This window comes from Gymnoscopelus microlampas (assembly GCF_963454915.1).
Source record: "Gymnoscopelus microlampas genome assembly, chromosome: 6".
In the NCBI taxonomy this organism is placed as follows: domain Eukaryota; kingdom Metazoa; phylum Chordata; class Actinopteri; order Myctophiformes; family Myctophidae; genus Gymnoscopelus; species Gymnoscopelus microlampas.
In genome coordinates this window covers 53,610,773-53,622,094 of record NC_139943.1, presented here as the reverse complement: position 1 = coordinate 53,622,094, position 11,322 = coordinate 53,610,773, and the positions used below count along the sequence as shown (strand labels likewise).

General features: G+C 42.2%; 1 protein-coding gene across 1 annotated transcript; it reads right to left on the bottom strand.

Annotated features, from left to right (window-relative positions):
* Positions 1–1,111: 1,111 nt before the first annotated feature.
* LOC311046514 (uncharacterized protein) lies at positions 1,112–10,923 on the bottom strand. The gene is made up of 8 exons (XM_084058862.1): positions 10,826–10,923; positions 9,115–9,270; positions 6,917–7,018; positions 6,661–6,763; positions 6,401–6,467; positions 5,706–5,854; positions 5,093–5,299; positions 1,112–3,013 (listed from the first exon to the last, which is right to left on the bottom strand). Exons 2-8 carry the CDS (start codon positions 9,249–9,251, stop codon positions 1,580–1,582), a joined length of 2,199 nt encoding a protein of 732 aa, XP_083914988.1. The 5' UTR covers positions 9,252–9,270; positions 10,826–10,923; the 3' UTR covers positions 1,112–1,579.
* Between the last annotated feature and the right edge of the window lie 399 nt (positions 10,924–11,322).

Sequence of the window (11,322 nt, the reverse complement as noted above, 5' to 3'; positions counted from 1 at the left end):
CTAGATACCTCATTGGCCTCTGCAGTTCGTTGGAGCAACTCGTATCGCGGCCGCCATTTTCGCGTAGGAAAACGGACACTCAAAGTGACTACTGGCCAATCACAGCGCTCACAGCGCGTTGACTACTGGCCAATCACAGTGCGTCTTTTCTAAGATTTGTCAGAATGTAGTTGTCCCGCCCCCACTTGCCTCTGATTGGCCGACCGAACGCCCCCTTCTGTGACACACACGGAAGCTTCAGGGAAGCTTTCCTACGCTAAAATGGCCCCCCAATGATACCAATGCCTCAGAGCCGAAGGAGGCGTCTACCTTTATATGTCTATGGTTGGTGCGACCAAATACATATCAATATGCTCCATCTATGCACAGCAGCCATATTGTGGAGAAATGCACAGGTGTTGTCAATGCTACTAATGAAGGCTCTGTTCCATTCAGGTCAAACAGGACCCTTACGGGTCCATTTGGTTCCATTTGTACAATCTCACAGTTATGGTGGTCGTGGAAATTAAGAAGTCTGACTGTGCTACACTAAATGGAACAGAGCCTTCATTAGTATCATTGGTAACACCTGTGAAGGAAGTGATAATGTGGCTGCTGTGAATAGAGGCAATTTAGGGATCCTTGGCAGAAAGAGTTTGAGAACTAACTGATACGATACGATACGATAATACTTCATTGTCAGCGCACACTGAAATGTGTCTTGCGACCCAGCAGCCCTTTATGCAACACATTTGACATAGCACAGAAAACAAAAATAAAAACATAAAGACAAGAGCAATGTCCACCCTTCAGTCTACCCCTGGCCTTAACTCCTGATTTATATGTCTATATGAACACAATTGGCCCGTGTGCGGGGGAGGGAAGCCGGACAGGGGAGGAGGGTGATATTTATTTGTCACTGTACTTACTACTATTGGGCATAATGACTATGGGGAGAAAAAAACAACTGTCCCTGTGGCTGCACTGTAATGACATCCCCTTTTTAAACACACGCACGCACACGCACACACACACACACACACACACACACACACACACACACACACACACACACACACACACACACACACACACACACACACACACACACACTTAAAAGTAGAGCCTGCTCTGATTTAGTCAAAACAAACACATGATTCCAGTTCATGTTTTAAAGTTAAAACATTGTTTAAAAGGCATTTCTAAAATCCTTGTCTCCTGAGGTCATAGTCATAGTCAAAACATCATGTTGGTCATAGACACAACATGTGTTTAATCCTGAAACAGCCAATGTGTGTCCAGCATCATGTGTTTAATCCTGAAACAGCCAATGAGTGTCCATGTAACATCATGTGTTTAATCCTGAAACAGCCAATGAGTGTCCATGTAACAACCAATCACCCTGTTGAAGTGTCCTTGAGCAAGGCATTGCACCTGTCATTGTTCATTTACTTTGAAGTAGCTCTGGATGGTCGTGTCATAGCAGTTCAATATAATGCAACAATTCAATGAGTGCAACATGTTTTTTCATCTTCAGAAAGATAAAAGGAAGCAGCAGTTGCCCAGATACTGAATATATTGTAAGTACATCAGTACAGTTTTACATCAACCCAAGCTGTTTAGAGAGATATGGGTCGATATAACAGAGAATCAGTATCAAGTTTAGACTTGAATCGTGTCCTTTGTGCCTCACTGTATCGATGACAAAACGTGCCTTGTCATTTCTCATCTGCATCCCAGTGGCCGTCTCCAGCTCAGAGTCGGTGAACACCCTTGCCTGTAACAGTTTGTCCACAACACTGTTGAGATTTGGAAGTGAAATGCTGTCGATGAAGCTGCTCCGCACTGAAAACAGTCTCCTTTCTGCTGGAAGGCTCAGTGTGTGCTTAACTTGAAGTCTTCTTAAAGCGGGAGCTGAAAAGTTGACACAGCTTTCCCATGCAGAGACGGATGTGTTACTGTCTCTTAGAAGCAGCTCAACACGCTTAAACGTTTTCTCTAATGTCAATTCAAATGTTGAGACGAAATTGTGATATGATGATTCATCAACTTCAAACTTTGCCTTACAGGTATTTGGTTCAATTGTGATAGAATCATCTTGAGGGGAAGTGGAGAGGGTATACTCATTATGTGGGATTAGTTCACAGGGAGGCTTTGGAATGTAAATCTCTTCTCCATATATCTTCCTCCTTTCTGTCCTCACTCCCTCCAGCACAACATTCCCAGGTAGCAGCAATACATTCAGGGTCGATATGGGGTCATCATCATTATCACCACCATCAATAGGTGGTGTATAAAACAGTGACACCAATGCCTGGACAGGACTGGGCTGGACAGGAATGGGCTGTACAGGACTGGCCCCAAACAACTTCTTTTTGATGATACCAAATAAAGACAATCCAGTTACATTTATGATAACATGAGTGTCTGTGATCACATGGGGTTTGATCAGCTCAAAGCTATCATCATCCATCACATGGACAACAGACAAGGATTTGCTTCCACCCATGGAGAGGATCTCACAATGTGGAAATTGTAACTGACACACAGACCCCTGAGAACCTTTGATGTCAAACAGTGGTCCTGCAGGTCTCTTCATGCCAAGCTGGGATAGAAGCCCTCGTCCCCAGGGGACTGTCCTGTAAGTCACATCTCCCTCTGTCTCCATCTTAAACACCAGGTCGGTCACGTTGCATTGGAACAGTCCTGCTTGGGTGCAGTGGAACCTGTAGCTTTCCTTGTTTTCTACAACAATGATATCAGGTGTAATTGTCTGTGTTTTGTCCAGTAGTGTAACATCATTAACGCTGTGGGACCGCTTGGCTCTGAAACCTGTCTTGTTCTCTAAACACAGAATTTGGCTCAGTGAGGGTAAGCTGTGAGAACGAGGCAGAGAGATGGAATCTTCTAACCTCAAACCACTGAAGCATGAACTTTGATCAGTTTCATCTTGGAGCTCCAGAAAGTGATGTAGAGAGGACTGTGATTCTGTAACAGGATGGTCTTCTATCTCACCATGCAAAAGAATAGTTCCCTTAAAAACAGAAAAAAAGGAAATGCATTCATGGATATCAAATAAACACAAATAAAGAGTAACAAAATAAAACTGTTCTACAGCTCTTAAAAATGTTAATATCACTCAATGCTGACTGATTGTTGTGATTCCTGACTCTTTGCCAATGTTTTAACATGCCTCAAAGGTGCTCTACTAGTATGGCGCACAGGCTACACAAAACCACAGCGTTAAGCAAAGGGGGCACCAAAATGAGCCTAGCCGATCATCTAAATGACTAAATGATTAATACTTTTTGTTAATGTAACACACGCAACACAACAATGATTAGGCACCTAAGCATTCGACCATTATAGGCAATAAGATAAGCCTATACTGATATTTTCTCCACCTAAATAATCACAACGTGCGTGTCCATGGATCCTCGTCCGGTCTGGCAGTGAGTGAGCAGCGTGCATTTGTTTTGAAATGTATTTCAAAAATTAAGAAGTGAGGGAAAATGGGACCCAAGAGGCAACAAGAACCGGGGGGCAGAGAAGAGAAAAAACTATAAATTGGGAGATGAGGCTCAAGCATCACTTGCAGGTATGTACAAGTGTTAATTAGCACTAACATCAGGACAAATGGCGAAAGTAGCCGATCCACATGCTGAAACGTGTCACATTTGTTTATCGTTTAGTTTTCGTTGAGGAAAAAAACGTTGAAAATGGAATGTGAATGCCCGCGCTGGGCTCCGGTCTTGTGTTTATTGTATATTCCACTATTCCCTCTCCATTGCAGAGAAAATAGGAAGGCAACAGGCAGAAGAAACTTTGTAATAAGATACGCACGCACGGAATGGCCAGCAGCGGCCCTGAAGATAAGCATTAATAACAAGAATGTTTAATGGCCAGTTATGTTCAAATAACTGAACAAAGGACTAACAGTGTTAGCTCAGTGATTCAGCAGGCCTAGTTTATCCCAGAGTGAAACCATGAACAGCTGTCTGCCAGGATGAGGAGAGAGAAGGACGTTTAGGAATTTATTCTGCTGACTTGTACTGTTTCAACACCGTTAGTGTGCATTCTCATGTATTGTCCAGGAGGAGTTACAAGCCTTTATGCAAGAACTCCTGTCCTGATTGTCTTAGGAAGCATATTTGTCTATCATGCCCACAGACACTCTACCATGCCCTACAACAAGCAGAATGGGTCAAACCCATAGAGGCCACCAGCTGAGCTTTGACTGCTCATACCTGCCTAAGATAATATAAGCCATGTGTATGGAGGATGAAACACTCCATGAATAGACAGTACATTGTGTTTTCATTCTCCTCCAGCCTGTAGGTACCACGGAGACAGAAACAAGCCTAACACCCCTGGTCTGTCTGCTATGGATGTAGAGGCTGCTTTGTCAACTACGGAAGGATCTGCTGTCTCGTTTCTCCTCCCCTTCCACTGAGCATGGACCCTGTCAGCCTGGTCAAGCAAAGAAGCTACTATATGTAACAGTATCAATTATAAATAACGTTCAGTTAGTATAATTACACAAAATGTTACAAATTGGTGCTTCTACCTGTCTTTGTTCTAATCTACATGATTGGTGTGTATAATAATACATGCATTAGTGGTCCCAGCTCCTTGTCTATCTCCCATATAAGAGTCCTGCCACACCCCCGCCCGCCTCTTCCCTTTGTTATTTCCATATTGGAATGAGGTGGGTGTCTTTTGTTAGCTTCCCTGTATAACAAAATAACAATTGGAGTTGCAAATGACTTATAATGTGTTTGTTTAACTTCGTTTAGATAGGAGTCCATGCACTAAAGCCAAACTAACACAGAGACGTGTTTTTTATGTCATTCTGTGTCAGAATAGACCGAGTTTGTCTCCAAAGAGATTCCTGGGTCTACCCATTCAACACAATGCAGAGAAATAGTTACATTGGTTACATATATCTGGACTGAGAGTTGAATAACACAAAGAGCCAGGCCTTTACTGACACGAGAACTTATCTCTCCTTAGTCTGACTAGAGACTCTGCCTTTACATGGACTCTGGTTTTACAGCAGATAGTTCATTACATTCATTTGAGTTGAGAACCTCTGGGTTAATAATGATCTCACCTCTGGTTTCTCCTCCATCTTCACATCAGGTTGACCTTTGACCTTCTTGCTCTCTCCCTCTGCTCCCCCCCTCCTCATCCTCCTCTTCCTCAATCTTGACCCCTGGGAGGTCATGGAGTCGCCTGTCTGGACATGCTGGGAGCTGAGCTCTGTAAGTCTCTCTGTGAAAGTATGTCCTTCTGTCATCATAGAAGAACTCTGAGACAGCTGGGATGGATGGATGGATGGAGAAAAGAGAGAAAGATGATTTTTCTGATCATTTTGAATATTGCCTCTGACAAATATTCCATTGTATAATATATATATAAAAAAAACACTTAAACTAAAACTTTAAAGGCTTTACAAAAAGATAAACATACATGTACAGTATGTAAACTAGCAAACCTATAATCTCTCAAGACTGATTCAGCTAACAGCAACATCACTGCCTTAAACATGTAATGTTGTTGTTAGTAGGAATAAACACAGAAGCACCCGGGAGGAAGTGGACTAAGAAACGGGAGGAGCCAAGCCTAGTTCCTGTTTCTACACAAAAAAAGGAGGTGGTGGCCCCAGATTTTCTCCCCCTTTTTTTTCTCCAAATGGGTTCCCAGATTGGCAAAACTATAATAACCTTGTCCCCAGGAGGAAGGGGAGGTGTTGATGTCTGATCCATGGACTTCATCTCCATCTGACCAGACTGTTCCATGCTCACTTTCTCCTGGTACAACTCATCACTGACATCACTGTCATCGCTGTCCATCTGACCAGACTGTTTCATCTCTACAGAAGAACAACAAACAAACATTCGTTACACATGATGAGTATAGAAGACATGAGGTCTGATACATTGACTGTATATAATATCACTGTAAACTCAATTAACCATACACAGCGGCCATTTTGTTCTTACATCATACTTGGAGGTGGCCCCTCCCCCTCCAGTATGAGGTAAGAGTTAAATGGACACAGTGTGAATATGTTAGTTTAACCACATCAACCCTAGACTCACTATTCTGGGCAGCTCATAATAGATGAACATTCTGTGAAAATGTACGAACAACTGACAAAATCTGCCGATCTACAAGCTCACAACGCGTCACGTTGGGAGCTTGTAGATCTGCTATTTCTGACAAAGAGATTTGGTGTAGAGGGGAAAAGGAGTGGACCAAGTACAGACCCCTGGGGGACCCCAGTCAATGAAGTATATAGAAAGAGTGTGTGTGTGTGTGTGTGTGTGTGTGTGTGTGTGTGTGTGTGTGTGTGTGTGTGTGTGTGTGTGTGTGTGTGTGTGTGTGTGTGTGTGTGTGTGTGTGGCTAGAACCTTACCCATCTTCATCCGACTCTTCTTCCTCAGCTCAGACCTCTTCTCATCAATCAGTTTCCAGTATTCACCCTGTATTTTACACATCAACAGACAATGACAGCACATTTTTGAACATTTTAAAACATTTATTTATCGTCTATTTTTTATGTCACTGAATGAGGAACAGTTAAATGTTAAACATGTATTTGGAACCGCTACATGTAGTTTGTGTATTCATTAGGACATGTAAATGAATGTCATGGAGAGAATATTAGGTTCTTACCCCGCTATTAGCTGACTCATACATATTCCTCTCTATTTTCTGAGCATCAGCCTCCATGTCCTTAATGTCCTCAGCTGGGTCTCCTGTTGACATGACCCATACACTGCTCACCAACACACAGAGTATGAAAGAGACTAAGTCAGACATCAGATTCAACTCATCATTCAATAAGTGATAATTGTTCAGCTGGTCTGGGGTCTAGAAGATGGTGAGAACACATTGTATTGGTTATTCTTTCTGTGTGATGAACACTCACAGTAAGAGGACATAGTAGTCACGGAGGCTCTGTGAGCAGTCTTTATGCCAAGACTTCCTCTTGTCTTCTGCAGAGAGAGGGAGGGCTTTGATGGCGTCCAAGCTGAGAAATAGACAATGATAGAAAAGACAAAGAGACATAGAAAGAGGAGGGAGAAACAATAAGGAACACATATTATTATGACATGATGATATAATAGTATATGATATATATGTAACTGTACAGGTGGGAAAATTACAGGTTTTCTTATGCGGGAGCCCTTCTAGACCTGGTCTCTATGCTGGCAGAGGGAGTGTAGCTCCCAGGATTACTTCGATAATTGGCACTGGGTGAAAAAATGGGTTACAAAAATCGTGGGATCAAAAAAAAAAGGACACTGAGAAGGACACAAATGTAACCAAATTGACCATACAGGTCCATTTGGTTACATTTATAGTATACACTCCCAGAGTTATGTAGCTTTAAGGGTCTGAGTGTGATGTCACCATCATGCGGAAGCAAGACACGCATGAATGAACGGAATGACACAACACTTCAGACTGTTAGCTAATGACACAACACAACGATACAAACACAACAAAGTTATGAATCAAACACAAATCGCGTCACCAGGCTTTCCACATGGAGGAAAATGAATGAATAATCCTTTCTGCTGAGCAGATCAGAGCAACTTTCTCTATGCGCAGAGAGTTTAGCCACAAACAATGCCAGTGACCAGTGTTGCCAGATTCTGTGAGAGAAATAAGCAACCAGGTCTAGGAAAACTAGCCCAAAAGAAGCGACTATGAGCCACATGAGCACTTTAAACCTACTGTATACATCGGCTATTTGAAAATAGCAGATCTACACGCTCACAATGCGTCGCGTCGCGAGCAACGCGTTGTGAGCTTGTAGATCTAGCTTGTAGATATATTTTCAAATAAAATCTTGGGGGCTAACTTATAGTAAAAAGACCTGGCAATACTGGCACATCGTGTGAAGATAGGCGGTGCTTAGAGGGTGAAACCTGAGACAATAGGGCCATTGAACCAATCGACACCTTTCATGCAAATGTTAAGCCTTCATGTATGCTAATCTCCACGCCCCCAAAACACACAGAAACACAAACCAAGCCTTGTTTGTGATATAATTTTACCAATGTAATGACTCTAAAAACGACTCTCTGTTGGAATGAAGACCTTCTTCAACATTTGAACTGTGTAAATATAGAAAAAAACGAAAATCACAAAAAAGGTTATTTTCCTTGATTGTTCTGTTAAAAAACGGCCGACTTGATGGCCTTTTTTCTAGCATAGTCACATACTGTATATTAACACATCGGGTGCCGAACACGGTCTGAACCGTGTTTTCAGTCTTTTTGTTTTTTTCGTTTTTCTCCACACGGGCGGGGCTAGAGCAGAAGGAAGGGCCAGATAGATCACCGGAAACAAAAACATGGCTCCCATCCGCTTCCTGTCTATTTCCTTCTTTAAAACGCCTATATCTCCGAATCTGTTTCCGCTGTGGAAAACCGGTTATGCGCGGTGCGTGATTCGTCCCCGTTGTAACTTGCGAGTGAAATGTTATCGATCCAGGCTGTAGCCAGGGTCATCGCGCAAACATGAATTAGGGTGACCACCCGTCCCGAAATTCGCGGGACAGTCCCGAAATTGGACCCTCTGTCCCGCGTCCCGCACAAGCAGAGCAATGTCCCGAAAATCAAAGATATGAAAAAAAAAAAGAATTAAATAACATAGCCCTATCCTAACCCTAAAACCGAAATAAAGAAACCAAAAACTGGAAAAAAACGAACCCAACCTGCCCAGAACCGTGCAAAAAAATTTGCGCGCGCGAAGTGTTTGAATCTGAATTCATTCATTGTGTCATCAGTTGAGGTTCACACAGATCAGGGATACTTTGTGTTTTCAGGTCCAAGTTCACAACTGAAGTTCAAAGGGTAATCCTTTGAACTGTCACTGTTCATATACATGCAGCTGGATAATCAGAGAAATGTTCACCAAGAAAGAAAGAAAGAAAGAAAGAAATATAAAAAAATAAAGAAAACACAACAAGAGTCAAGTTAGTTGTGTATATAGTGTTAATGTGTATATTGCATAGTGTGTATATTGTATAGTGTTATAGAGTGTGTATATTGTATGGTGTTATAGTGTGTGTATTGTATAGTGTTATAGTGTGTATATTGTGGAGGATTCACTTACTGTGTGTGTGGAGGTCTAGGTTTAGTGAAGTCAGGAGGTTTTCCTTTAGACCGGTCACTCTTCATAGACACACGGCTGGATGTTCGAGACTCTGGTCTGTCAGATCCCTCCTCCTCGCTCTCCACAGACTGACTCATCTTTAGGTCTTTATTAAACCTGTCAACGTTACAGTCAATGCAATACATCAGGAAACAGGAAATGCTGGGAAATAAGGGTTCTGCTGAATGCATGAGTGGCATCATGCCCACTGTGGTGGGGGGGGGGCATACCGAGTTCAGAGCCAAATAAAAGGTCATGTTTGCTAAGTATTAAGGGTTTAAGTGGTTAAATGTCTGAAAAAACACATGAACATGAATCCAACATATTAATAGAAAACAATGTGTAAACAAACAAACAAACATTATTGACACACTAATGATAGAGCTGTCAATAAGTCTATGAAAATATTTATGAAATCTATGAAGAAGTTTAATCTGCAACACAAGCTGCAAAATAGTTATTATTATTATAATGGTTTAATGTCCTGCTCTATAAAAGTGTTGCTACGCACACGCGCGCACACACACACACACACACACACACACACGGATAGAGAGAATGAGGAGGGAGACAGAGCGAGATATAGGCTACAGATGGACGGACGGACAGGGTAATAAGTAGAAAGTGAAAGTAAAAACTGCTCCAATGTTTGTTAAGTTCAGACAAACGTTTGTAGACAATACTGAAGGTTTCTAGTATAATTTAAAACACACTTAACACTCCCACCATGACTGAGGTTTGACCATCCCCTAAGCTTGCAGGTCCAAAAGGCTGTTTTTTCCTGCCATTCTATTGGCCACTGCCTTCCTTCTGACTCCAGAGGAGCTGACACCTTGTCCCCCCGCGCTGCAGCACACTGCAGCGGGGGATTCCATTGTCTTTAAATACCTATTAACATTTCAATTCCACTCAGCTCACATATGTTGTCAGACTGCATGCAGGCAGAAACATTATAATATAGGCTAACTGGGAACGTGCATGTGTAACTTCACTAACTTGTAATAGTAACTGCAGATCATATGTCAAATCTGTATTTAAAAAAGCGTATAAAACAGCGTCTCCTGTCCTCCTTCTGTCAGAGCAACAAGTGAACACATCGGTATGTTCCACAAATGTGCTCAAATTCTCAATCCCGCTCTACTCCTGCGCTAAATATCTGATCTACAAGCATAAAACAGTCGCTGCCTGACGCGCCCTCTGCTTGTAGATCACATCTGTTGGCGTAGCATTACGTAGCTAAAAGTCAAAGTATCATGCAGGCAGTGTTGCCAAATTTGTTTGCGAGAGAAATAAGCAGCCAGGTCTATGACATTTTTAATGCATGCGTTGTGTTGGTCTGAGAGAGACAAAGAGACAGAGACAGACAGACAGACACACACAGACAGACAGAGACCGATCATAATAGCCGCAAAATAACGTCTGCGATTGTATAGGTGTATCTAATTTTATATTTAGGAAACATTTCAGATGCAAAAAAGCATGGATTATTTGAATCGAATATTTAGGAAAATTCATGAAAGAGGAACTTCATGAGAGAAGATAATCCACTTTAAAGTCTCAAAATCGGTCAGAATGGCTGCTTAATCACACAAGTGTTAAACAACATTAACTTTAACAACATAGAATAAGTTCTAAAACATTTAAATTAACTTGTACAACATAAAACTCTCACCCTATATGAACTTATGGAGGACTGTGTTTACTTCCTACTTCTGACTGTGTGCAGTTTGGTGTTGCCAGATTGTGTGACAGAAACAAGCAGCCAGGTCTATGAAAACAAGCCCAAAAAAAGTGACTAGGTCACATGATCACACACACACACACACACACACACACACACACACACACACACACACACACACACACACACACACACACACACACACACACACACACACACACACACACACACACACACACACACACACACACTCACACTCACACTCAGAGGGTGCACACACACACACACACACACACACACACACACACACACACACACACACACACACACACACACACACACACACACACACACACACACACCAGCTAAATTATGTAATAATGTAGCACAACACGTCTCTTACATCTTGAGAAAAGAAAGTGAACACTTTGTGTGTGTGACGCAGGGGGGACTTCCATAGAGTTAAAGACGCACTGAAGTGGCATTTT

Excerpts from the sequence above, each read along its gene's own strand:
- LOC311046514 (XM_084058862.1), bottom strand. The coding sequence starts at position 9,251 with ATGAGTCAGTCTGTGGAGAGCGAGGAGGAGGGATCTGACAGACCAGAG. Across the intron at positions 6,764-6,916 it reads GACTACTATGTCCTCTTACT|TGTATGGGTCATGTCAACAG; the intron begins GTGAGTGTTCAT and ends GTTGGTGAGCAG. Across the intron at positions 3,014-5,092 it reads AGATGGAGGAGAAACCAGAG|GGAACTATTCTTTTGCATGG; the intron begins GTGAGATCATTA and ends TCTGTTTTTAAG.